At 49.7% G+C, this 27,527-nt stretch overlaps 6 protein-coding genes across 10 annotated transcripts; 2 read left to right on the forward strand and 4 right to left on the reverse strand.

The window, feature by feature from the left end:
* LOC131205789 (gastrula zinc finger protein XlCGF57.1-like) lies at window positions 1-2,226 on the forward strand. Its single transcript, XM_058198042.1, has one exon. The coding sequence runs from the start codon at window positions 125-127 to the stop codon at window positions 1,820-1,822; it is 1,698 nt and encodes a 565-aa protein (XP_058054025.1). The 5' UTR covers window positions 1-124; the 3' UTR covers window positions 1,823-2,226.
* Window positions 2,227-2,443: 217 nt separating this feature from the next.
* On the reverse strand, window positions 2,444-5,212 carry LOC131211638 (peptide-N(4)-(N-acetyl-beta-glucosaminyl)asparagine amidase). The gene is made up of 4 exons (XM_058205207.1): window positions 3,333-5,212; window positions 3,138-3,266; window positions 2,924-3,061; window positions 2,444-2,862 (listed from the first exon to the last, which is right to left on the reverse strand). The coding sequence occupies exons 1-4, from the start codon at window positions 4,897-4,899 to the stop codon at window positions 2,702-2,704; spliced, it is 1,995 nt and encodes a 664-aa protein (XP_058061190.1). The 5' UTR covers window positions 4,900-5,212; the 3' UTR covers window positions 2,444-2,701.
* Window positions 5,213-5,583: 371 nt separating this feature from the next.
* Window positions 5,584-6,964, forward strand: LOC131213965 (coenzyme Q-binding protein COQ10, mitochondrial). Its single transcript, XM_058208226.1, has 3 exons — window positions 5,584-5,827; window positions 5,923-6,003; window positions 6,106-6,964. Exons 1-3 carry the CDS (start codon window positions 5,748-5,750, stop codon window positions 6,557-6,559), a joined length of 615 nt encoding a protein of 204 aa, XP_058064209.1. The 5' UTR covers window positions 5,584-5,747; the 3' UTR covers window positions 6,560-6,964.
* A 1,859-nt stretch (window positions 6,965-8,823) lies between these two features.
* Window positions 8,824-9,746, reverse strand: LOC131206391 (peptidyl-prolyl cis-trans isomerase H). The gene is made up of 3 exons (XM_058198927.1): window positions 9,482-9,746; window positions 9,233-9,409; window positions 8,824-9,164 (listed from the first exon to the last, which is right to left on the reverse strand). Exons 1-3 carry the CDS (start codon window positions 9,563-9,565, stop codon window positions 8,871-8,873), a joined length of 555 nt encoding a protein of 184 aa, XP_058054910.1. The 5' UTR covers window positions 9,566-9,746; the 3' UTR covers window positions 8,824-8,870.
* Window positions 9,747-10,016: 270 nt separating this feature from the next.
* Window positions 10,017-18,934, reverse strand: LOC131205256 (epsin-1). Of its 5 annotated transcripts, none has more exons than XM_058197277.1 (13): window positions 18,795-18,934; window positions 17,304-17,536; window positions 16,639-16,892; window positions 16,262-16,552; window positions 15,945-16,174; window positions 15,688-15,862; window positions 15,566-15,622; window positions 15,115-15,420; window positions 14,692-15,049; window positions 14,332-14,618; window positions 14,169-14,261; window positions 13,446-13,985; window positions 10,017-12,170 (listed from the first exon to the last, which is right to left on the reverse strand). In XM_058197277.1, coding segments are annotated over exons 2-13 (2,661 nt in total). In that variant the 5' UTR covers window positions 17,305-17,536; window positions 18,795-18,934; the 3' UTR covers window positions 10,017-12,101. The 5 variants fall into 5 exon arrangements, with proteins under 5 accessions (XP_058053260.1, XP_058053257.1, XP_058053261.1 ...); XM_058197274.1 differs by having other exon boundaries at window positions 17,304-17,556; XM_058197278.1 differs by lacking the exon at window positions 15,566-15,622 and having other exon boundaries at window positions 17,304-17,556.
* A 4,827-nt stretch (window positions 18,935-23,761) lies between these two features.
* LOC131210153 (DIS3-like exonuclease 2) lies at window positions 23,762-27,512 on the reverse strand. The gene is made up of 2 exons (XM_058203361.1): window positions 24,282-27,512; window positions 23,762-24,209 (listed from the first exon to the last, which is right to left on the reverse strand). Exons 1-2 carry the CDS (start codon window positions 27,510-27,512, stop codon window positions 23,928-23,930), a joined length of 3,513 nt encoding a protein of 1,170 aa, XP_058059344.1. The 3' UTR covers window positions 23,762-23,927.
* Window positions 27,513-27,527: the final 15 nt, after the last annotated feature.

Genomic DNA, 27,527 nt, shown 5'->3' on the forward strand with positions numbered 1-27,527 from the left:
AGCGCTGCCAGTGGGAGGTTCCCGGTCCGGTTCGGTCCCGCTTCCTGACGGTGGTCAAAACATCTCTTCACACCACGGTGGTATCGTCAAGCAGTTTGACTGTCACATCTGCCACAAATCTTTCATGACACTGATGAACCTCAATCTACATATGAAAATTCACGAAAATGAACAAAAAATGACCGCGCAAACGTATTCGCACACGATCGGTGGTGCCGGAAGTGGTACCAGCAGCATAATCGTGGGGTCCAGTGCTCTCAGCTACCAGCATCACAGCCACCACGGCCAGCAGCAGCAGCAACAGCACCACGTGATGTTGGCCACTACCGTCGGAACCGCTTCCACCACTCCATCCTTACCTCCCTCTGTGACCGAAGGCCTGTGCCAGATTTGCCATAAGACGTTCAACAATACCGAACAATTTGTAGCGCACATGAAGATGCATGAAGATGAGTTCAAAAATCGGGCTCTTTATCACTCCTCGGCGACGGCGGCACCCGGAAACCCGAACGGGTTGGCACAGCCACCGAACAATCCGTTCGGCGGAACACTCTCAGCTACCGCAACACACGGACAGTTTACGCCTCATGTCGCGTCGCCAGTGCAACAAGAAACCACGAAGGGGCACCGTTGTCCGATCTGTCACAAAATGTCCAGCAACATTATCGAGCATATAAAGCAGCACGAAGGTCAGCTGTCGATGGGAGGTACGAACGGAACATCTGCCTCGCCCGAAGGGAGCCCCACCAGGGGGACGGATAATGCCACACCCGGGTATCAGTTGAACGAGGAATCGCAATCGTCGCAGGGAGATGACAGCGAGAACGGTACGATTGGCGGCGATGCCGCGGGAACCGATCCACGGAAGCAGCACGAGTGTTTGATTTGTCGCAAAAAGTTCTCCAGCTCCGGCAACCTGGCCATCCACATACGCGTCCACTCGGGTGAGAAACCGTTCAAATGTAGCGTGTGCGGGAAGGGTTTCATCCAGTCCAACAATCTGGCCACGCACATGAAAACGCACACAGGCGAAAAACCGTACGCCTGCACGATCTGCGGCAAAAACTTTAGCCAATCGAACAACCTGAAAACGCACATCCGGACGCACACGGGCGAAAAGCCGTACGCGTGTACAATCTGCGGCAAGCGGTTCAATCAGAAGAACAACCTGACGACGCATATGCGCACGCACCAGCTGGTGTGTATGGTGTGCGGCGTTCAGTTCGCGCACCCGACCGATCTGGCCAACCACATGAAGTTTCACAACGACGAAAAGCCCTACATCTGCTCGGTGTGCAACAAGGTGTACCTCAATCTGGACGAGCTGACGGAGCACATGAAGAAAACGCACAACCAGATCAAACCGTATCGGTGTCACATCTGCGACAAAACGTTCACCCAGTCCAATAACCTGAAGACGCACATCAAAACGCACATCTTCCAAGATCCGTTCAAGTGTCAGATGTGTTCCCGGTCGTTCCAGAAGGAGGACGACTACTCGCAGCACATGCTCGTGCACACGGCCGACAAACCGTATGAGTGTACGTACTGTGGCAAGCGGTTCATTCAGTCCAACAACCTGAAAACGCACGTCCGGACACACACGGGCGAAAAGCCGTACACCTGTACGATCTGCGCGAAAACGTTCAATCAGAAGAATAACCTCAACACGCATATGCGCATCCACACGGGCGAGAAACCGTTCGAGTGTACGATCTGCGACAAGCGGTTCAATCAGTCCAACAACCTTAACAAGCACATCAAAACACACGGCCAGGAGAAGGATCAGCAGCAGCAGCAGCATCAGCAGCACGTGAGTTGACAGTTGAGCGCCAGAGACACCACGATGTTCAACTGTATGGACCGAGCGGATGCCGGAGGCACCGCCATCAGGGTGGGTCAGGGGCCGACAATAATTGATGCAGCGAATGCGGGAACGTCCGTCACACCAACGGTGACCTCCGACACGGACCAAGCCTCGGTCGAAGAAGGTGTTCCCAGCTACCGGCTTGCGAACGGTCACCACTAGTGCCGCGGCAGCGGACACTCGATGGCGCTGATTCACGGACAGCGTTGTGCCATACCAGCCCCCCAAACCGATCATTCCATTGGCACGGTAGAACGCCAGTTAAAGATAGCCACTGTACAGAAAGTAGTAGTGCTAAGCCCTAAACTTCTCGCAATCGGGACCTCGCCTCGCAGGCCCACATTGGTGTCATACGCGCGCGCGCTCTCGTGTAAATGTTAAAGTAAGATGTACGTATGAGGAGGAGGGAAAAACGAACAAACCCCACTAGAGTGAGGGTGGTAGAGTGCAACACATACGGTAAAATAAATCGTATCAAATCCACGTTCTCGTTTCTTTCGCCCTGGACAGAGTAAATCACGAACGAGGCTGGTTTGGTTTGGAATGTAGATATTTGGTTAGCTGGCAATGTCCAGCAGCAGTTCAAAGTAGCGTTGCTTAAAATGTGTGTCCATTAAATATTCCACCGACAGCAAGAGGTGGGACTAGCGTTTAGGGGGGGCGGGTGTGCGCATCCGGTACGTTGGCGCGCGCATCCAGGTATCGAGAGACTTCGGTACCACCACACAGTGACTGCGGATGTCTCGAATTAGCCTCGCCTTTCTATTGCTTTTCGACCGACACCGAGGCACGCGCTCAGCTCCAGTGGAGCCGGTGCGCGCCCGGAGGCTGATTCTACATCAAAATGACGTTCATCTCGAACGGGTACTCGTCCGTGGAGCATTTGGACTGTCGAAAGAGTTGCGCGTGCTGCCACGAGCTGCCACCCGAGAGGCGGGCCTGTAGCGTAAACTTGCCGCACTCGCACAGCGAGGACAGTGCCTGGGATTGGGATCCTGCAAAGGAACTCTTGGTAAACTCTTGACAACGGTACCGGTTCGCTGAGGGGTCGCTTACCGTCACCCTTGATGTAGTACAGGTCCACCTTGGCGTTCTCGTACGTCTCCTGGCCAAAGCGAAGCTCGACCTGCTTCACGCGCAAACCCTGCACCGAAAAGTCAAAGTACCACTCGATGCTAGCCTCTTCAGTGCCCTCTGCATGGAACGAGAGAATCCAATGGTGGCATAAACATACAGCTGTTCAGTTCTACACGCTCCCAACGGTGCTTACCGGTCCGGGCGAGATAGACCATCTTCCAGTCGTGCTCCTCTTTGCGGAAGATGTTCTTGCTCATGTACTGTCGACTTTCCCAGCCATTCGAAGTTTCCGTAATCCGCTCGTTCACCCGATTACTGGAACCTACAGAACAGGGTGACCGCAAATTGAAAGCAATCCGATTCCTTCGGTCGACGACCTTTCACGTACCTTTCAAGAACCGTTCGTAGCGATCGGTGGCGCAACAGTATCGGATGTTGAACTGTCGCGCTTGCACCTCGTCCGCCGTCGGGATGAACATGTAGCGCGTGTTGACCTGCTGCTCGCCCCGTTGCAACCGCCACTCGAGACTGCCCGAGCTGCGCCCTTCACGTTCTCCGGCCGTCGGCACCCGCCCGGCGCACGCCAACAGCTGAATGCACTCGTCGAACGTTCGGCGCCGCAAGAAAGCCAACCGAGCAACGCCGAGCTTCGATCGTCGCTTGGCCCGCAGCTTCCAGACCGCGTCAAGCAGTAGCGGTTCGCGGCAAACCGCACGCCGCCTCTGGAGCATCTTGGAGTGATCATTCGAGTAGCGAAAACTAACATCCTGGACATCGTCCCGCGCGAACGCGAACACGAACGAAATTTCTTTCTTCCATCCGTGCTCGTACATGAGCGGTGCATCGAGCACGTTTTCGCACGGATCCACGTGGATCCAGCGTTGCCGGTGCTCGGACCACACTTCCGTCCACACGTGATCGCCAGTGGAGAACACGTACCGCGCATCGTAGCCCAGGCAGCGGCACAGGAATGTGAAACAGTTGGCCCACTCACCGCATCGGCCACGGCGCGTGTGAAGCAACTTTTCCACGTCGTTGTAGCGATAAAAGTGGCGCAACTGACCACAGCACCGGTACACCTCCACGCGGACCCCATCCTCGACGGTACTCTGCACCAGCTGCGTCTTTTCGTTGCCACACACCGTACAGGGTAGCGCGTTTACCCAGCGGAAAAACTCCGCCCGAAACCAAGCGGTCAGTTCTTCCACCACCAGATCCTCGTGACTCGGTTCCTGTTCCGTGGTGCGCCCGCCCTGCAGTATCCGTCGCCACTGGGCCTGCTTGTCGGTGGCCCGTGTCTTTAGTCGCTCGAGCGGAATCAGTGTACGGCCACTGGCCAGCAGCAGATCGTCCTCGTACTGCATCACCTGATCGGACAACATTTCCAGTTGCTGCAGCATTGCGTTACCCACTGGCAACACCCGTGGGAAGTCGATCCGGGCCAGGAACGGTCTGCTTGCCCTGATCAAGGGGCCGTTGACCGGCGGATTGGGTTCACTTTCTTCCACCTTTCCACCGCCGTTCCCTCCGCTGGCCGTTGAAGGCGCAAACGAGGTCATGTCGACGTCACTTTCTCCACAATTAACACCTCTTCCACCGTTCGACCCGGTTCCAACCGCGTGTGCCTTTCGGGGGGGATTTTTGATCAGCTCCTTCCTCTCGTGTATGTACTCACGGTACTTGCGCAGGTTGGCCAGCACCACGTTCGAAGGGACGGTCAGTGTACCGTTCGATTCGATAAACCCGATTGCCAGCATCAACTGTTTCATGCCCACCACCGAGAGCAGCTTCTCCTTGATCGACGGATTCTCCAGCCGCACCGTCCGGAACTTGACGTTCTGTGGCTCGCGTATAATGTTGTCCAGCAGCCGGAGCAACGTCTCGGTGGCGACTACGTACAGCTCCTTCGGGTTGCTTTCGAGTGCCAGCACGAGTGCCTGGTTAAGTGCCGCCATTTAGAGCCCGTCGCTTCGATCTTTGGTGTGCTCTATTGGTTCGCTAATTGATTCGTCCCTGGCCACCCGATAACGGAACGTGTGCGCGGCGTTTTGCGCGGTGTGCAATCAAGCAATCGATGTTTATCGGTGCGGCGTGCGAATTTGCGATTGCGATCGCTACAGCAGCATTCGCGTGCACACTTTAGACCCGTCGCGCGGAGCAGACGGAAAGATCGCTTCCGATAAGCTAGGGCCCACTTTCTTCGGCCACGCACCGCAGTAACTTCGCACACAATTTGCCTTCGAAACGAATTCGGGACATTGGCAATGAATAGGCAAATAAACGAATCCCACTATCAATCAGCCTTATGGCGAGGAGAAAAAAACATAACCGATTTTGACAGCTGCCATGCGCCTGCCAAACAAGCAGCGGCGGTGTGTTAAGGTGCATCGCAGCAGGCAATGCAATATTCCGCCGGTTTCCTCATCTCCACTGATTTGTCCAAAGAGAACCCTATTTTGGGGTCAAGCAATTGTGATGTTTTGGAGTCAGAGAACCGTGAAAACGTGTCACCGTGTATTATATTTAAAATTAACAACGAATCCTTTGCATAGTTTTAAGCCACCAGCATAACCCTGCACACGGTGGCCAGGCAACCCTTGAGTCAAACTAAGTGACAGCTGCGCTGTGTTTATTATTTGTTTGCTCGGGGCAAAAGGGTACGACCGTGAACGGACACAAAATAATCCTCGTTACGCAAATCGGCAACGTATCCGTAAAGTGTACTCCTACGCAGCTGATGACCATCGTTGTCAGTTGACGGGGGTAAAATTGAAAAGTGCAAGTACGCCAGGCCACGTGTAGAATGTCCATGAAGGTGGTGGCAAACGCTAATCATGTGTTCTTGTCGCGAAACCTGGCACAGTACCACCGAAATCCGTTGCTGTAAGTGGCGTTCGTGTGGGCGATAAGACACTAACGATGACTCGGGTAAATTCTAATGAAATGCGCCATTTATTTGCTTCCATTCGGTGGTGTAGCTACTCAACGTATCGCGGGCTTTTCGATTTTACTCCCATCACGAGGACACGGCGCGAATTCACACAGAAGAAACTAGTCGGGTAAGTTTGAAGGACGATGACCGCCAAAGCCTTGACCTTGTGCTGTTGCTGTCCATGGGCCAAGTTGGCACGCTGAAGTTGAGATCATTTTTTCACCCACAGATATTCAATGCACCAGCTGTACTCGGTAGTAGCGGACGTCGATAAGTACAACACGTTCGTACCGTTTTGCAAAAAATCCTTCGTGTACGAACGTAAACCTGGCTCACTGAAGGCAGATCTCATTATTGGGTTTCCGCCGCTGAACGAAAGCTACACCTCGAACGTAACGCTAAAGGCTCCGACTCTCGTGCGGGCCGAATGCGTCGATGGCCGGTTGTTCAACTATCTGCTGACGGCGTGGCAGTTTAGCCCGGGCCTGAAAGATATTCCACAGTCTTGTGTGATTGATTTCATGGTTTCGTTCGAGTTCAAGTCGCTCCTGCACTCGCAACTGTCGAACCTCTTTTTCGATCAGCTCGTGAAGCAAATGGAGTACGCCTTCATACAGGAAGCCGAACAGCGTTACGGTACGCCGGCCATCAAGAGCCACGTGCTCGTATCGAACAAGTCCTAGCCCAAGCTAAGGGCTCGTCCAAATGCGAAAGATGAGCAAAACCAAGATTAGATAGCTAACGAACGATTATTCGACAAATCAAAATCCGATGTTCTTTTTTCTAGGAAACTTTTATCTTACTCACTAACATTCAACAGCATTACGCGGAGCGACCCATTAGAACACAAATGTCTATATCTATATATTGTACGATCCTTATTTTTTGTTGTTTGTTAATAAGATGCGCGATGTAGTCAATGTTTTCCTTTTGTAAATATTTGTTAATTAATGCCAATAATGAACCGTTTGATCGACATAATGAAAATGGGGTCGACATGTTTGTTTTACTTCGTAAATACTGCGAACGAGTGATACACCCAAACCCCCCGACGAATAAAATGAAAGGTTGATTGACTGGAACTGGAATTCTCTGCAATGTAAATTTTTGTTGTTAAAAAACCATCACGACTTCCTTTGCACGAAAGAACACCATTTGGGAACTCCTGGAAACATTTTAGCCGAATTTTAATGCCATATCACGCACCGACAAACGTTCGTCTGCCGCGAATCATGGTTGGTTAGGTGGCAAGGACAAATTCAGTTTGTCTCATGAATAAAAATGATTAACAAACCCCTGCGGATGTTCTCCCCCGTTCAAGTGAGCCGCGGTAAGGTCATAACAACTAAGTGTCGGCCTTCCGAGTCCGTTATGATAATAAAACAAATGCTTACCAAAATTCTTAGCACCTTCCAGCCAGAATCGTTATTAATTATTTTCCCTTACACAATGCTGTCTCAACCAAACCATTTCAACCAAAAATAGCGATCACGTATCCTGTAATTGTCGGCCAGTTAAAGCTATACCCTAGTGACCCGCTGTCTGCAAGTCAAAATGGCCCGATAACAAACTCAAACTCCATGCATCATAAATCTTTCTCGTTAGGCCCCTATTGACGGCGTCCGCAACGTCCACTCCGTTAGTGTTGGTGGTCACCGTTTAAAGCATCCTGACGCAAAACACAAATCTCCTCACACCTTTGGAGTACACTCTCGGGCCCAAAGGTCCCCAGCCATAGTCACCACCCATATCCTTGACAGCTTGACGAACGAGCTTTAATCAATAACCATAAAAAATACGACAGAGGGTCCTACTCCGACACAGATTTCACCCCCCTTTCTGTGAACGAAACCTTGAATGAATGAAGCAATAAAAAGTAAAAGCCCCCATCTAGCTATGGGACCTGCGGGAGTCCAAAAGTGGACGATGGAATGACTTTGAATATTGAACATGAACTTCTGAAGTCCACCACCACATTGTGGGTAACAAATAGATGACCAGCGGGCATCAGGTTGGTTCAAAGATCAAGGTTAATTGCATGCATTTGCATGCGAAATCTAACCTATGCAAATTCTTGTTCCTTTCGGTCAGGGAATACGAACCCCTTTGGAGGATATGTCGGACAAGCACACCACGATTTTCTGCTTTAGGTACCACAAACTGTAAACAACAGATAGATAAACGAGTGGCCAATTCACGAAGCTATCTCACGCAAACTGTGGAACCATATCATGCCACAGGAAATGTACAAAATTTCCGCCCTTAATCCTCCCTGTGTCGGCCACTTCAACGGAACGTTGATTATCACACCCATTGTGCCGGATTGAACATTCACTGTAATACTTAATTTAAATTACGGTCCCCTAATTAGAAGTCCACAATAAAGTAGCAAACTTTACCTCGGGGAATGGCGCATCTTAATAAACGAAATTTAAGGACGTTTCGCTTTCTTGTAATCATCACCGGTGGTGCTTTAAGTTTGCCTTCCAGCCGGATATCGCCAGTCTTCGGGTCCAGATTGCGTGTTAAACGTTCATTAGAATCATAAAACGCACGTGCCGCACGTTTGGGCCACAAGCGCGACGGTGGACGGCAGTCGGAAGAATGCTGATTAGCCAGGCCCTTCAAACACCGCAAAGGAGCAAGGATAAACACTTACCCACGCCGTCGCACTCGGGGCGATGTGTTGCTAATTAGCGCGTCACCTTCGGAGGCTTTTTCGGAGGCCGACGCAGTATTCCCACCAATTCCGGAGAATTGCTCTACTGGGCGAAGGTCGAATAGTGTGAGCATTGGTTTGTAGGAACATTTGTTTCAATCGCTATTGACGTCCAATATAGTCGGGATTGTGAAGGACAGCGGTTGATGAAGCAGATTTATACAATGCAACTTACCAATAACGGGTGCTGTAGATGTGTACAGATTGGCTGGATGTTAGATCTTCGGAAGCACTCAGAACATGCTTCATACAATTTATTTCACGTTCACAGCCTGCTACAGCTGACCACACTGCGATATAACGACCGGCAGTTTCGGTTTGTTATTCGGTCCCGTCGGGACGTTCTCAATCTTCCGCATAATCAACAGCCCATCAAGAACACGCCCAAAAACGACGTGCTTGTAGTCCAGAAAATTACACTTGGAACAGGTGATGAAAAACTGACACCCGTTCGTGTCCTTCCCACTGTTGGCCATCGACAGCAGACCCGGTGCGTCGTGTTTCAGCAGAAAATGCTCGTCGGGAAAGGTGGAAGTACCGTAAATGCTCATGACGCCCGTTCCATCGCCCTACGGGTTGCAGAAAGGTTCACTCCTTAAGCTTCTCAGAAAATACATCGCTGCATCGATTGACTTACGTTCACAAAGTCTCCGCCCTGTATCATAAAGTCCTTGATGACGCGATGAAAACTAGATCCTTTGTAGCCGATCGCAACACCGTCCTTTTTGTACTCGCCCGTGCAGAATTGACGGAAATTTTCACACGTTTTCGGCACCGCGTCCGCGTATAGCTCGAACACCATGCGTCCTATTTCCTGGACAGAACGAAGCAGTAAAAACCGTAAAAACCGATTCCGCAAACCCACCGGAACTCGATCCGAACTTACAGACGTTCCAACCGTTATATCCATGAACACCACTGGGTTGCTGGGATTACGGAGTTGTGACTGCATCTGCGTCCAAGTAGGCATTTTCGTTGGGATTTGTACGTTAGAGCGGCACAGAACAAAACTTGAACCGTGAACTGCGAGAGAATGAACCTTTTCACTTGAACGGCCGGCAGTTTTCAAGAAAAACCGTTGAAAAACACATGTGTATAGTTAGCCCGTCGGAGTACGATGCGCCTTTCCTCCTCAAGGATATGTGGACCAATGCATTTTCTGCCACCGCGCGAAGACCGCTGAGCGGGATTTGTTGGTTTGACGGCCAACCCAAAACAAACGCCTTTCACGCACACATGTCGACCACGATCAGTGGATGCGTTTCTCTCTACGCCTCATAGATGGCGCTGTCGAACGTTGATTTGAATTTCGAACGCGATTTTGCCGGAAACGGCTTGTAGGATATTTCCAAGGTGGCCTACAGGCTCTACAAAAATTTGGGGGCCGAAATTCAAACGAAACAGCTTCAAGGTTTTGGAAATCAATTGGTTGGTTTATTCAGAGTTTTAAAAATATAAATAATTTCATTTTCTCAATATATATATATTTTTGTTAATTTTTGCATTTTTCCTTAGCTTCCTCTCATTTTCCTATACAAACATTTCTTGAATCGTCTTTAGAAGGATGAAGTTTGCTATTTTCATTCGTCGTCTCCCTAGGTGCCCCAAGCAGCCAAGCCAAGAGCGCTGCCGGAAGCGATCGATCGTTTGATAATCGTTCACCCCTGGCGTTTGCTAGCTTTTCGTCATCGTTCGTGATTTAATTATGTTCAATTGTTTAAATAATGTTTTTGACGATTTGGCGAACTTACGATAAATAATACAATCAGAATCAGAGAAGAAAACAGCTGGAGATACGAAGGACCACACCACAAAAAACAGGGTCGAAACATCATTTTGCTTCATGAAATAATATTACTCAATAAACACAATAGAGTTTAGGATTGGGAACTAAACGGGAGTAGTTACTCAACTCTAATCATGACCTGCATAATTTCGGAGAAGCTATCAAACAAAATAAGGCTGCACGCAATACGTCTCGGGCACAATTTTAACTAACAAAATATTGTGCTACACAAGAATAGTCCCACTTTTCACAGTACAAATCACTGAGGTGTCACACTTCCGAATTTTATGTCCGATGTTTCCAACCAAAACTGGAGTAAACTTGACCAACCACCATGTTTAGACTCAACGCACCCAAAAACTTGGACCGGCAACGGCAAGTTCTGGGTGTGAAACAGAAGTTTTAAAACCCATCTACCGCTCGTTCTCGCGTAGTTCAGCGACATGTAGGAACGTGTTCAGTTCTTATTTCGTGTCACAAACGATCCTGTTCTCGTTTTCCTGTTCCGCGCGCAACAAAATACACCCTGCTTCGGTGAGAATGGTTCCCCCCTTCGAATCAGTTTGGTATCATTTAGTAGTTTAGTATCATTGTCAGCTCTTACAAGTATAGTTTCTCCCGCTACGATAAGGCATATATTGTTTTCTTAAATTCATCCCACCAACGGTGGATCCGAGTTTTTTTGCTGCAAGCAGTCCCATATGTTTAGTTTTCCCCATTTGCTCTCGGTTTAAATCTTTTGATCGACAACTCCAGCTCGGAACATTCTTTGGGTGGCAGGATTCATCATCATGTGTCGCAAATTATCATTAACCCTTCTTGAAAATTGTTAAAGAATCAGCAAAATCTTGTCGCCAACCTAAAGTCTGGCCTATCCTCAAAACGCTGGTACACAATATGCGTTGAACTTGCGAAATAAAAATCCAGCGGTTAATCGAAATCCTGAACCCAACGGATTCGGATGCAGCAAGATTACTGTGTGCACCACGAATGCTGAAATCATTGAGAGAGAGAGAGAGAGAGAAAATAAAGGCCACGGGGAACATATAGTACTTTCACTCGTCTAGCATCGAGGAGTAGAGAAATGGAGGCGCTTGCGCAGCACAGCTACAGATCGATACACATGTTGTTCGATTGAAGACTTAGTCGTTTTACTGCTTTAGGTTCCCGGTTTGCAAAGTCCCTTTCCATACCCGTTGGTTTCGGGGCTGTTTTGTTGTTGCTATGTTAGTAGTACAAATGGGTAGTTAGTAGAGTTTCGCCCCGAGCACGGCTTTTGTCACGTGATTTACAATTTATATCCAACAGATGCGCGGATGATTGCATTGCGTGTGTAAACGATTCAAAAGTTGATCTCTTCGCCGTACTAAAGTAGAGCAGCCCCCTGTTTCAATGGCAACCACCATTTGCCACATGTGATCCCATGGTTTTCCGTCCCGGGTTCCCGCGTTTTAAAGGTAACCGCGTGATTATGATTCACAAATATCTAGAAATATTCCTATATCTTCCTGTTTTGATGGTTTGCCTTTTTGTTTGTTTTGATGCGCGGTACGTTTTCCAAATCCTTGCCGCAAGTTCTAGGCTACGTTTCCGGCGCTCCATTTCGGCCGCTCTCTAATGCAGTGTGTGTCAAGCTCAAGCCGGTTCCAGTGAGGTGCGCCACAGTGCCATTAAACAAGAAACTTTCGGCCTTGCAGTACACGCTGCTACACACTAGGGCTTAGGACAGGAATGGATTCGATGACTGAGGATTCATCCAGGGCGCATTGTTGTTATTGTTGAGGGTATTCTGCAAAGTACGCACAGCGCTTATTAGATTACATACTTTGCTCTCTATCGAAAATGACGCTAGAATGGGTTGCGCTAAGAAATCGGGAAAGCGTGGAAAAGAAAACGAAGTGATTGTTTGCAAACAAACAGTTAACCGGAGCAAGTGGTTTAAAAACATAGATTACAACATAAATGGAAGCAGTATTTCGGGGTGTGATGTGCGTGGTTAACGTGGTAGAAAACAAACGATGTAGATGTGAAGCACGACGAAGATGAAAGTGGCACAAATGGCGAAATGGAAAGGAATGCTAAATGCACGAAACACTCAAACACACAAAAAGCAACAAAACAAACCGTTTACAGGCAGGCAGGCACATTACCGGAAGCAAGTATAACTAGGTGTTAGGTACACTGAGCGCGAGCGATAAATGGGCGGTTCTAGCTCCGGTCCGTTCAGCCGTCGTTCCACACCGGATTGTCGCAGGCACAGATGCACCGGGCAGGGCACCGGGAGAATAGTTTGACGGTAAGCCAATTTCGTTGCAGCTAAACTTCTCCAGGTTTTCCACCGTAACACAACACGACGCACGATGGACACATTAAAGAAAACATTTAACAACGCACGTAACACATTCCCGAGGCGCCTTTAGCGAAATGCACGATGTCCTTCCGGTGCCCGTCACGTGGTCACAAACGGCAAAGAGGGTTCAAACTATTACGAGCTCAGATCAGTGTCTACCTACGGCGTGGGATTGGCGGGAGGCGGAATGGCAGGAATGTTAGGGGCCGGAATATCGGGTGGGCTAATGGATCGGAACTTCGGATCGAGGAAGGAATGGAATGAAATTATTTTAACGCCCAAGCTCCGTTACTACCGGACGTCGTATGCTAATCAACACCATTAACCGAAAGCACGATTGACAACAGGCGCGGTCACAAGGTTAATGATGGGTCCAGAGACACCCACCGTAGGAAGCGTGTTTCGGTGACACATTGACGAAGGATCGTTATGAGGGATGGAAAAGAATCGATATTGGATGGTAGAAGAGGTAAAAAAGAGAGAAAAATGGATAAATGTATGGATTATCGACAGAGAGAGCTTGATTTAGTGGTTCATAGTAAACGTTTGAGGCCGTCGAAAGATGGCTTCTTATTGTTATGGTCTCACTCAAACTATTTTACTTCATCAAGAGCACGCCCCTACCGGAGCACTAGCACTTACAAAGGGTAGAAGCTAGCAGCTAATGCCACACATCATACGGCCATGCTGTTAACACACCCGCGGTCAACTCACATCGTAATTTCCGTTACTGTTAGCATTGCATGCACCGGTGGCCGTAAAAGCCGTATTTCCGTTGCTCTGAATATGAATGCTCCCTGGCGTGCTGTCAGCCGCATTCGACAGCATATCAAACTGACCACCGGTCACAGTGTCTACCGCCAAGGGCGCGGATCTTGCCGGAATTTGCGGGTAAATATCAGCATCGATTGCGAAATGGAAATCGTAAAGCTGACGCAACGGGCGTGTGCTGTCCAATTGCGCCGCCGTCAAATGGCTTTCAACTAGCCCGACACCTCCAACGTTATCCGTTGTGGTCGGGGAAGAAAGTGCGAAGTTTGTGTTGAAAATATCGTCGTCTTCCTCGGCTCGACGAGTGGAGTAATCGTAATCGGCGATAGGGTCAAGATTCCTCCAACCAAGTTCAGTGGTGGCTTCTTCTGCAGCCATCGGTTGAATTTTGCAATTAGCATTAGCGTCAAGCTCGTGAGGGCGCTCCGAAGCTTCCACCGACGGCGCGTATGGGAAACATTCGATGTCCTCGCCAACATCATGCTTCCCAGGGGAAACAATAAAGCCAGCAGCCACGGTCCGGGTATTAGGGCATGAGTGGATTAGTAAGACCACAAATTAAAAAAATCTTTCTATCGGATCGCACACAAAACTGAACTGCTTCTGTCTTTTGCGGTGAGCTCGCCCTTATTTGCTGGCACCTAAAAGAGTAGAAGAGTTACTCACTTGCGCCGCGGCCATGTTGGAAACCGGTGCCCACGGATCCTGATTGAGCGTCACGGGGAACGGTGACTGTTTCAGCTGATTGATGGACGGAACCTATGGGACAGTTAAAATTATTAAAATTGTGGTTAAAGTAAAAAAAACCGCACCCTCTTTCAACCGGTACCTGAGGTTGATTCTGTTGGAATAGGTTCTTTTGCGCTGGCGGGCCCGCGGTACCAGTTTCACCGAATGGATTGTAGGCAGCAGCCGAAGCACTGGGGGCCGTCGCGCCGAGGCCACCGCCACTTGGCATCGGTTTGATTAGATTGTCCAGATTGACAAGGGCTGAGTTTTCACCGAGGAAAGATTGGGGCGTCTTTTTCACCGCTCCTGCATTACTGCCGCCAGCACTGGGCGAGCTTGAGTTCGTGCCGGATGAGGACAGTGGATCCAAATCACCGAGGAGCAGGGCTACAGCAGAAGGATGATTGCGGAACGATTATAATTCTGCAACGCCACGGCAAAGCATGCACGTGCCACTTACAGCTGTTGTTGTTTAGGTTGTTGCTGGTCAACGCATTGTGGTTATAGTTGTTGTTGGTGCTACTGCTACTGTTGTTGCTGACTGCCCGCTTCGTGATGATATCAAACTCGTCTAAATCGGACACAGGCGATGTGATCGCACCGACCGGTGAGGGCCGATTCGGGGGTACACCACCACCGAAAGCTGCTCCCAGGTCGCCGATGCTTCCGGTAGCGGAGCCACTCGCAACGGGAGCCCACGGGTCAAGCTTACCCGCGGAGGCCGCATTAGGCTGCCATGGATCGGCAGTAGCAGCAACAGCAGGCACTGGTGTAGATCTCTTATTACCTTGCCACGGATCACCCGGCGCACTCGAAGGCTAAGACGAAGACGAATATCGATTATTAACGACTCTAATCGCCTGTTCCAACGCTGGTAACTTACCGCACTGGCCGCTATAGCGCCTGTTTTGCTCAACCACGGATCAACGTTTCCATTACTGGGCCCAGCGCCACCATTCGCCAGCAGAGCGCCAGCACCGCTGGGTCCACCATTTTGCAACCATCCTTCGACCGATGACCCGGATGTGACCGAAGGCGACTGAGTTCGAGTTTGCCACGCATCGAGACCAGCACCGGCCAGCAGCGGAGGTTTTGAGGTCGATGGTGCCGCCGGTGGCAGGGCGGACGCCGTGTTCAGCCATGGATCTACCGCCGGTGGAGAAGAAGTCCGGGACCATGGGTCGGTTGTCTACAAAAGTTGGACACCCAAAAGTCAGTAACGCACGAAATGGAAATGTGTCCAAAAGGATTGTGATTTCTAGCTCATATACGGGTTGAAGGAACACAGTTGTCACGCAACGTTTAAGGGTGTGATAAGCTGAGTTCGTCCTTACCGCCATAGCCTCAACCACTCTTCCGCTTTCCATGTGCGGCGATCGGACTGCTAAAGTCTAACGATGATAAATTCTTACTATTACAAAACAGTTCTTCAGCCAGCGCCCCCCGTTCCACTTACCGTAGGTCTCGAACCGCCGGCCACTGGCATACCCCACGGATCGATAGGTCCACCAGTGGCGCTACTACCGGATGGGCCGGCAAGTGCCTGGTTATTGATCGATGCCGCTCCGAACGAGATGTCCAGCAGATCAACGAGTGCACTGCTGTTCTCCTGCTTTGGGTCACCATCCTTTCTGCAAGACGCGTTTACAGCCGTATAGCTCGTTAGTAGCAACCAAGAATTGACCGCAGCCCGTCCTTTTTTCAGCCACTTACTTAAAGTCCTGTTCACTCTGACTGAGCGCCAACTGCAACCGCACGTCGTCACTGCGTCGCTTCTGTTCTTCCTGTTCTGCCTCCTCGCGAGACATGGCCATGGCCAGCTGGAGCTGCAGTTCCTCTTCGCCGACCGTTTGCGGTCGCACGAACTCAATCTCCGATACCGGCTTGCCGGCGCCACTGGGCCCTACGCCCGCGACTGGCTCGCCTTCGCCCCAGTTCGGTGGCTGTGGGAATAAAGCGAATCGCGCATTGAACGTCGTCAATCGGAAAAAGTGTCCCACCGATAGTGTGTGCCGTGTGTGTCAACTTACCCGTGAATCACGCTGCGTCGGACCATCGATCGAACCATCACTACCGAAACCGCTGGCCGTCCGGGCGAACCGTTCCTTCGCCTTCAGGGCACGGGCACGCTCGTTCTTTAGGCGCTCGTCGTCCTTCAGCAGAGACACGAGCTGTTTGGCCTTCTCCCGCACGTGCATGCCCTGGTCCTTGCCCTCCTCCATGTACTGGAACTCTTTTAGCGTTTGGATGGCGTAAATGTTTTCCTTGCACTGTTGGGCCACCTTCTCGGTGCCCGTTTTGATGAGGTATTCCAATAGAAGCTGCAAAAGGAAGGCAACCGGCAAAAGGTTCAATTCTTCGCCCACGAGTGCCTACGTCCAAAAGCTGCTGGCCCGCGAACACTTACCAGTGCCTTGTAGACATGCCTCCAGTTTTTGCCGTGATCGTTCATGCGCTTCCAAATCATCTGCATAATCTCGGAGAACGCCACCACGTTGTACGTCAGGTCGGCGATCTCCGCCATGATCGTGGACGACGGTCCCCATGGATCGTTCGAGGTGGCCTCCCGCACCTTAATCTGCGCATCGGAGTAGTTGTGGGCGATATTCTTTATGTTTCGGCGTATGCCAGCTACGTTCATTTGTGTGTCGGTTTTCCTCACTTGAACGAAAACGGGAATCGAAGATGAGGCACGGTTCTCTGCTAATCTTACGTCAAAAACACAGCACCCAAGCTGAGGTGCGATTGATTGTTTCTCTTTTGTTTCCCGCAAACCAAGACCAATATTATTTTTGTGGCTACTGGTTTTTAAAACACCCTTCGCGGGCGGATATAAATATCTAACCGGGAAGCCCGCTAACTGACCACCGCATAATGGAAAAGAAAGTGCTCAACTAAGGAACTTACGAAGGGGACAACGACATAACGTAACAACGTAATAGCAAAACAGCAAACGCAATATGTTTGTAAGACAATTTAATTAACATGCGACTGCGGTCGGTGTGCGGGTTCAAAACTAAATCAAGAATTAAATCATTAGCAAAAGCAGCGGCATCCAACAAACAAACTTACTTTTGATGGAATCTGTTTTCCTGTTTGGTCGTCCAACCGGAACCTCTTATATCTGCACCACCACGGTGTACGCAATTTTTGAAGCCGCAACGGGACGGGGTCCTGCCGTCTTGCGCCGTGACGATCCTTGCACGATCGCGCACAACCACTCACAACACAACAGTCCGATAGGTTAATATTACCAGTAACACACAAACAACAATGCACAGATGGCTCGTTTCTAGTGTGTTTCGCTGCGAAATAAAATTATACACTGCGGGGTGCAAGCAACAGTGAGGTGAGGTAGTGGCAGCCGCAGCACCACAGCAGAAGCGCAGTCACGTTAGGGCCGTATGTTTGTTGTTGTCAATAATTTCATACACTGCACCACGAGAGTGAAAACATCCACACCAAACGAACCAATTATGTACAATTAATGCAACCCTTCTAAATTGTTGAGTAGAAAGGAGAAAAACAATAACATAAGATGGTGGTGCCCACTGGGCGATCGGTAGGTACACTTTTCTCTTCACACTTTTGGGACGTTAGGCTGCCGCTACGCAACGAGTTCAGCCACTGTTTTCCTATGCAACTTGCAGTTTGTCCCTCGTGATCTCTCCCTCTCTCTACGTGATCAGTGGTCCGTGTGCTGTGAGCGGGTTTGGTTACGGATGAATGCAGCTTACAATGTTACGCCGGGGCCGGGATGCAAAGACGCACTTATTCGCTAAACACACACTCAAACAGTCGCTCGGAGGCAAGGATATTAGATTACAGAATCAACTAGAGATGAAGAAAAATGGAACATGGATCATGATATACAGGAAATAGACGATCGCTACTTGATCTTCGACTTAACGAAAGACACACTTAAACGGAGCACTAGCAAGAGCGTCCACCACGATTACTCAGGCAGAGAATGCTGGCCCAGCAAAGGGCCATTCACCACAGATCGTGAACAATGTCTGTGTCGTGACCACGGCGGCCAACCCCTGCACCCTCAGCAGTAGCGGGCACTTTAGGCCTCGGGCTGGTGTCAAAGCCCCCCGCCAAACCGAAACGGCATGAAATCCGTGGACGCACAAATACACACAAGCTCATTGAGCATATCCGATCGCCGGGGTTCGGTCCCACTATTATTGGTCTTCGCAGGTCCTCCCCCTTTTTCCACGGCTTCCAAGTCGATCGGTCCCGTGGTACGGCTTGCACAATAATTCACGAAAACTGCGGTCGATGGCCACCGTTGGGCCCATGGAAATTCTTCGAAAACTGTTTTGCTCTGTTCGCACCAACAAGATACCGATCGCACTATCAGCTGTTTGGTGGCGGTGGCGTTCGCACACTCCGGGGCGCGCTAACAACCCCCATAAAACACTGCGAGGCTCGCGGGTAGCAGATAACTGCCTGCCATTATCACGTAGCCGATACACTGCGGTGTTATCTGTCGACGGGGGAGGAGGGTACACACATCGCGCGTCGCCCTCTATTTAGCGAAACCGCAAAACGACTCACCGGTGGACAAAGAATTTGGAGCACACAGATCAGGAGCAAATGGAGCAACGGACAACAACAAGATGGTCTCGCGAAAGAAAGTAAGACCTTCCTTGCAGAACGTGGCGCACTCGATGACTGCAGAAACGCATTTACCACCGCCGAGGCCACGGGCGCACTGTGATGCGCTTCGTCCACGCCATATCCGATTTGTCCGCCGTGTTCCGGTCCACCAAGCTTACCACACGCGACAAAGGATAATTTAATTTGTGTGACTTGTGTGCGGGGGACTCATTTGCACCGGGAGGAGCGTGTGTGGCCAGAGCCATGTGGAACAATCATGTAACGATCTTTTGAGACAGTAATAAATAAAACGTTTAAATAAAATCTCCACCTCACGCGGTGATGCTGATAACCGCGTTTTTTCACCCGTATTTGCACCAAATAATGGTAGATGTGTTCACAAACACTCGTCTGTACCAACAGAGTGCTGGGCCATTCGAGACCTCAATTTGGCAGTGAAACAAACTCACTCGATCTTTGTTCGAAGAGAAGAAGCAAGTAAAAGCTACACAAACCGCTAGAGATTATCGGTAACCTAAAAATATCGTCTCGCAGCAAACCTTCCAGACGGCCCCCCGTTTCAAGGAGCGGCACACAATATTTTAAGCTTTTCGCATTATCCACGGGGCGAGTTTATCTGGTTGTATGCATGAAGCCCCAACCGAGTCGCAGTCTCCGGTCGAAGCCTTTTTTCAATGTCACAGGCACGACTTCGTGTGACTAGACAGGCACGTTGCCGGCGCTCCCCAAAGCTGCCCGGTCCAGAACCCGAAGCGATTTATTGATCGGCCAGAAATGTCCGCCGCATACTAAATACCGAGCCCGTGCCCGCTGTATATGTTGTTGCCGGTCTATCTAATTACTTGGTGGTGGCCGGCCAGTTGCAGCAGGATTATGGGATCCTGCTGAGCCGAACATTTTTCTGTTGGCATAGCCATAGGCAAAACTATCTTGAAAAACCATTCCATCATCACACCTTGAGGCCCGTAACGCCTCGCCTATGTCATCGACAATCGGTACTACTGCGTTTTTGCTTTCTTCGCGTCACGTTGCAAAAAGCATGAGCGAGCAAAGTGTCGCAAATTTCGACGGAACATGCAATCACAGGGTATCACCTTGCGTCTGCGTGTGGCCGCGCTTACCTGTCACGCTAGTTTTCGAGAATACAGTTACAGTCCTGTCTGCCAATGACCGTCACATTCCTGGTTTAAACATCTAATCGGCAAATGACTTTCATAAGGCTGACCACTAGCTGTACTAGCTCCGAAGGCGCTGAAATTGTTTTGGCCTCGTGAATTAGTTAAGTCTACAAAAGCCAACAAAACGTACCACGCTGCTGTAGCTGTAATTGGATTAACTTGCTTGCGTAAAAAATCCTGTTGCGCCATACGGGCGGCGGCCTCACAAACTGCTTCTGGTCCGAAAATCGATCCTCCGAGTAGGTGCCACGGTGCGATCCCGAAAGGATATTCTTCTCTGTCGCTTTTTGGAACTTGGCGTCACTTGGCCTTGCGTCACTGTACTGTATGTGGCCACAAGAAATGATTTCCCGGTTTGCACAACACGTACACCGGTGTTATCTTTTATCACAATTCACCCCAGCCTCGAGAGGTAGTCGTGGTAGGCGATGGTTGTCTTGCTTATCGGCAGACTGCGGCAACAGAAAAAAAACGGTGAAGGTTCCACCAAGAGCCTGTGTCACTCTTTATCGGCCACTTGTTGCTCGCTGCTAGTGTTCGATCGTGCGAAACGAAACCGTCCAAACGTTTGTCGTCTTGGCAACGGCAAATTTGCGAAGTGGACGAGCGCCTACTATTTGATAAAGAAAAGGTTCCACCGCGTTGGTCACGAAAATTTCGCAGAAAGTAATCAGATGCGTATTTTGTATAGCCAAGGAGTAATCTAGGAAATAATCAACGATTACAAGGCCGCGTTAATACATTGGTAACATCGCACTGCACACACAAGGATGTTACTTGTTGTTCTTTACGATACTGCCTACCCTACACGCCGAAGGTGTTGGTACCCTGACGTTAACTGTTTACTAACCTTGTCGGTGGAACCGGGAAACGGAAGTAAGCGTTGTGCAATTTACGCCTCGCAGGAGCCACGTGAAGGGATCGATAGCCATCCAATCGACGAGATTGAGGCAAACCAGTTTTAGCTCATTCGGATAGTGGTGTTTCAGTGATCGCCAAGGCAATGGGCATTTGGGCAATAGGACGTTCCGCTCAAGGATCAAACTCAAACCACCAGGCGTTAAAAGAAGGAACGAACCGTGCACCTCGCAACACGTCCTCCAGTGAAGGACATGATTGAAAATGTCCATTTGAATACGCTCTTCTCATCCATCGTAGTAACCATCCTTAACAATTACTATTCAAAGTGTGTCGCGCCTTGACAAAGAATCAGGGAAGCAACAGGCACATGTATGATTTGGTTGGACCAAATACTTTTTTGTACGAAAAAGTTTGAATCATAAATCAAATAATATAGAGCACATGTCCCATTACGGATCCATTGGAAAGAATCATAGTGCGATGATGATCTCATCGCCGCCGTCGAGTGAGTCATGCAAGCGTCCTCAACCTAGCCTAGGTTTTATGCTTCCCCATAATGGGTTCACGTTAGAAGATTATGTGACTCGCACGTGCTTCGTAAAAAATGTGGCATGCATGGGAGTGAATCGCGCCGTGCCGGTTTGTTAATAACGTTTATTGGCAAAAAAAAACAACATCCACTCAACTCACCTCCGTTTAAAATCCTTTCAATGCTTGTGGACTGAATGCACTGTTTCAATTATTGGGGACGCATGCATGTAAATAAATTTAAAAAGTATCCGATGGTTCCAAGAGGGTGATAATCGTCACACCACAAAAAAAACGTTCTGCGTACGGAAAGTTGCATAAAACAGAAAAATAGTAAGCGAACGCATAACTGGTTCCAAAGAAAAGCAAAACGAGCAAAACAAAACCATGCCGCCCAGTCAATGAAGTCGGGAAGAAAAATGAATGAAAATACGAAAATTCGACAACCGGTCTTTCAATTTCAGATGTCCTTCAACTGTTCCTGTTTTTGTTTTATGCTTCGTGTTCTTTGTGTCATTCATATTGTGCCTCGTTCGACTTTCCGAACAGTACGCACATACGCTCCCATGGCCACCAAACGGGTGCTACACGCAGGCACAAACACACGTGAGATCTTTCACAGCCCATCAAACGCTAGGCGCCGCATTCCGAAGGCGCGTAGTATTTACTTCAGCGCATTTTTTCTTCTTCATCCACACTTGGCGTCGTGATAGATTCCACATTTCACATTGCAAGAGAGAGAGTGTACCACAGTCGGCTATGGCGGTGGCGATGGCGGCTCACTAGATCACAATGAGATCGTACATTCATGAGTCGATCACGATCCCTTCCTGAATTACGCCAAACTGGTGGGACTGTGTGTACACTCTCGGTGGGGTTTCTGCTCTGTTGTATCGTACGTATTCACGCATCACAACGTCATTTGTTTGTTGTGCTTGTGGTTTTCTGGGCGGGGAAATGGCACACAACTACACACAGCAGGATTAAAGCGGGCCCTGCCAATCTCGCAGTTTCCCCTGTCCCCTAGAGCACCGGGGGATTGAATCAGGGATAGTATGATTGGAAGGGAAATCAACAAACATAGTTGGCCGTCATCCGCTGCGGTGTTGTGTTGGTGATGTCCGAAACGCACCGCTGTTGGCTGGGAGCGTTTCGCAACAATCCTTCCCTATGCGGGTCACTAGACGACAGCGCTGAGCTACTTTTGTAGAAAACCATTTCTTCTGGGTACGGATGGCGAATATGCTGAATCACTTCTGACTGCTGAACCATCTGACGATCGGTTTTCATTCCACGCTTCGGCTCCGTTTCGCTCCTGTTTGCTTGCTGGCAGATGATAATTTGTGTTACGCTGCGACATTGAGAGCCGCACAATACACACACCAACGCCGTGCGCCGTCGTTTCCGATTGATCTCGCACAAGCCTCACCGATTCAAGGAGGAGAATAAATCTTAGCATCACATTATGTTCACAGAAACACAACACTTCGCTCGCGAGTGGATCTGCTGATCGCTTGAATCGAACCAAACACCACTTCTACCAGTAGCACCTACGGCACCGAACCCGCGGATTATTTTAGTACACTACTTTCCACCGCCAGCACGATAAGAGTCCCGTTATCTACTGAGGGCTTTACCGATGATGACGGCATCTGATGATGGTGCATATGCCTCGGAACGAGCCCGGTGCTACACGACAAACTCTCGCTGCGTAAGCAGAAATGAATCCCTAGTTGCGCTATAGTGGCCAGCTTTGTCTAACTTTCTTCCCCCTCACCGGGCACGGCAACTTTCACGGCGCATTGCCTTCAACGGCACTACACGATCGGAAGTACAGTGGGCAAAGAGTGGATTCGAGGACTCCCACTTCGCCACGAAAACAACCCGTTCCCGGAAGCAGTCGGTGGCCGAAGGCGGTGGCCAACCAACGAACTCACGGTATTGATTGGCGCTTCGAATCAATGGGTGGGCCGCCACACGGAAGAAACACAGAAACTACAAATAAATTATCACTTTGTGTACCGTTTTACCGTTCACGGTTGCGCTGCTGTTGCTGTTGCTGCTGTTACTTTTTTATTACTGGACTGCGAGTATTCACTCTATCCTCGCAAGCTTTGACGCTGTGACAGCAGTGTTGCCAATTCAGGTGAATTTTTGTCCAGCGTGGCTGCGGGAACAAGGCGGCGTTTTAACTGTAATGTTCAGTTCTTCACACATATTTGAATTTAAGGCGGCAAATGTTTTTTCTTTCTCATGTCCGCTTCATTTAAAATTCCATTTTCCCCCTAGATAGCGGATGGACCGCTCTGTATTGACTTGCACAAGCATCACTTACAATTTTATAGTCAAGTAAAGATTTTTTTTGCTGTTTTCTACTTTTTTGTGAAAATCTACTGCTGTTTTGAATAGTTTAGTGGTTTAAAGAAATAATAAAATGGGGGTGCAAAGTATTGGTAAATAGAAAAGAACAATCATATATGAGGGAATTGAAATTCGCTTAATTTCAGTACACCCTAGCTGACGCCATATCGTCACACAAATCCGTTACCGTCTTCTCAGTGAGGACTTCCTCCGTTGTGTTTGAATCGTGCGTTGAAGACGGCGCAGCAACGATGGGAAGCACCGATGTCACGACAATCGCATCATTGACGACTTTGATCGTAACACGAACTTTCGCAAACAGCTTTAGCACAAGCGAAGGGATGGATGTGTCCTTCGGAACCAACAAAAAACTATCCACTGGTTCCATCGGTTTAACTACAATTGATGATGTAGCGGACAATTTCTGGAAATAAAACAATGCGAAAATGCAAATCAAAAGATCAAATACTCGCAATAGACTCACGACCGATCTCACCTTCGTTCCTACCCGGACCGCAATGCCCGTGTGGATCAGGACCAGGTCGATGGACTGAGGCGAACACCCCATCACGGCAGCCATCGTTTCGTGCTCACCGACCATTCGCAGCCAGTGGCGGAAGTACAGCTGTGAACTGGCATCGCCTGCCAGCTTCGCGTTGTACTTCTTTTCGTTGCAGATCGAAGCCAATCGCTGCAGTTCGTCCGGAGAGCGTTGCGGCACCTCACCGACCTCAATGCTGGCGGCCAAAACACGATGAACCAGACAATCGGCGTACCGCCGAATGGGGCTGGTGAAGTGCGTGTACATTTGAGCGGCCAGTGCGAAATGTTCATGATCCTGGGGCGAATCGGAGAACGATGAGCAGAAATAATTGGCGCGGGTCATCGGTTTCGATAACAGCACATTCAGCACACTGCTGGCGGCGTCCGGATGCTCGGCGGAATCGATGATCGCCTCCATCGATTCACGTATCGCCTTGGAGCTGTGGAACGCGAACGTGTGCCCAAGAACGCCAAGATTACGGGCAAGCTGTTTCATCATGTTTCCCGCCGGGGGTCGGTGATTGCGCAACAACGAAATGGCCGGAAACGAAGAACTAATTTTTTCTGCCACGGACATGTTGGCCAGCAGCATAAAGTCTTCGATCATTTCGTTGCTCGCGCGCAACTGATACACGCCATAGTCAAGTGGCCGACCGGTGGCAGGATCGAGCCGGAACGTTAGCTTCGGTTGGTTGATCTTCAGGCAACCATCGTCCATTCGACGCTTCCTGATTTGCACCGCGATCGACTGTAGGCGATTGACGATATCACGCAATCCACTCGCCGTGTGGCCATGCAGAATCTCTGGCAGCCGTTCCTCGTCTAAGGCGCCGCTTGCATTGTCCAGCATCAGCTGGGCATGCTCGTAGGAAAGTTGGGCGCACGAGTTAATCACGCTGCGCGTGAATCTGGTGCTCAGCACGCTGGCATCGTCCGGACGTATCGTCCAGATAACCGAGAACGCCAGCTTGTCCTGGCCCGGTAGCAACGAACAGGTGTTGCACAATTGCTTCGGAAGCATGTGGTGTACCGCATCAACCATGTAGATGGAAGTAGCACGTAGCTTTACCAGCTCATCCAAATCGGACCTCTCGTGCAAGAAATACGTCACGTCGGAGATGTGAACAACGATTTCGTAGTTTCCATCCGACAGCACTTTGCAGCTGAGGGCATCGTCCAGATCACGGGCCGTGGCTGGATCAATCGTGAAGACACACTCGCCCCTTAGATCCTCTCGTCGGACTAGTTCCTCCTCCGGGATGCGGTACGGCAGTGGTGGCAGCTGCGCCAGAATGCTATCCTCGTAGGGCGTCACGTCCAGATTGTACTCGACGAGGATGGCCTCATTTTCTACCTCCAGCGAGTCGCACTTGCCGATCGGTCGAAGAATTGTGCCGACCGGTACTTCATCATGCCATTCGACGATTTCCGCCTGATAGATAACGTCGTTTGGATCGATGACATCAGCATCACCGGCACCACCACCGTTCGGTTCGAGGAAGGCGTTCGGTAGATCGTGTTGTAAAACTTTCATCGGTGGAATACGCATGTCGCGTGGTGCAAACATTCGATAGTGCTTCTTACCGGCTGACAACGGTAGGAACTTTCCCACGCACTGCCGTTTGTGACGTTTTTCCAGAATAGCCACCACGAACCCAAAATTGTTTTTGAACTCAGCGGACTCCAGCTCATCGGTGGATTCAACGGGCATCGTGTCTTCCGAGAGACTCACATCTGTGTTTCTCTTCACATCCGTATCCGACGTTGGCGGGACCAGTTTATCCGTCGGAGGTGCCTGTGCTGATCGATTCATCACGAAAACTCGCACCCGATCACCATCCATGGCGCACTGCCGAAGGGCGATGGAATGTATGTAAATATTCGCTTTTCGGTGCGGATCGTCGACAAACGCTTGAGCATTGTTGCGAGAATTAACGCGCAGAAGGCCTTCCACCAGGTAACCAGTGCCGTTGGTTACCAGACTAGCCACGAATGAATCTAGGTCAGTCGAGGAATCTTCCTTGAGTATCAGCTCGGGTTTATACTCTTCCACTGGCTGTTGCTTTCCATTATTCAACAGGTAGCTAACCTGATACGCGAACGTTCTCTGTCCGGCTGTCTTCGTTTTCTTCTGGCCAACCTGCGACCCAAGCTCCGCGGAATCGTTATTCTGTTTTGTGCTTTTCAAGTTTGTGATGTATTTTAACCCTGCCGCAAACAGTTCTTCGGAAACCTTACGGTGATTTTCATTCACCAGCACCACGTGCTTTTTGACGGGGTGCGGCTGAAGCAAGCCGAACTCTAGACCCAGATTCTCGATAAACTTCGAACGTCCCTTGGAGCTCAACATGAACAACGTCAACAGCAACTGGTGCTCGTGAGGGAGATCGTCCATTTCGATGTTTTTACTCGTCTGTACGGTGCTTTTCGGCTCCGGTAGAATCTGGTTCGCCGTGTTCTTTTGCATTTTCCTTTCCGCCTTGATTTGGGTGCGTTTTTGTTGCTTTGCAGCACGTTTCTCTTCCTTGAGCTTCCGCTCTTCATCCAAATCGGAACGACTAAAAGAGTCGGCGCTGGAGTGTGGTAGTTTTTTGCTAACCTTTTGGTCATCGGCAGACGAAATCGAAGTCGCCTTGGACCTGTTTTTCGCGTTGGGGACAGTGGACTGTTTTAGTTCAACGATCTGAGACCTCACATTTTTTATCATTCCCTTCAGTTCGGCCAGCTTCTTTTCGCCATCCTTTTCGTCCCGCGCACCGTTCTTGCTCTTGACTTCTTTCTGCGATTTTTCCTTACCCTTGGAAGCTTCCTTTGCTTCGTTTTCGCCCATTGCACCATTCTTAGTATTGGGTTCTTTCTTCTTTTTTTCCTTATCCTTGGAAGTTTCTTTCCGTTCAGAATCATTCTTCCGTTTCCTCTCGACTTGCTTCAAATCTGGTGTTCCCGGCGGAGGAGGCTCATCGTCTTCACACTCACTGCCCCTTGCCACGATCGGCTTATCTCGGTAGCTTTCCTCCAGCTCCAGTGGAATAAATTCCATGGGTTGCTTTTTCATCTTCCCCTTTCCACGCTCATCGACGGAACTACTTTGGTTAGATGTTGACGCGGTTCCATCTTCGACCATTTTACGTGTAGTATCCACAATATCGTCTCTTAGCCGACGAACGAATTCCTCCGCCGACATTTCGTCACGATTTAC

This window comes from Anopheles bellator, chromosome 1 (assembly GCF_943735745.2).
Source record: "Anopheles bellator chromosome 1, idAnoBellAS_SP24_06.2, whole genome shotgun sequence".
NCBI lineage: Eukaryota > Metazoa > Arthropoda > Insecta > Diptera > Culicidae > Anopheles > Anopheles bellator.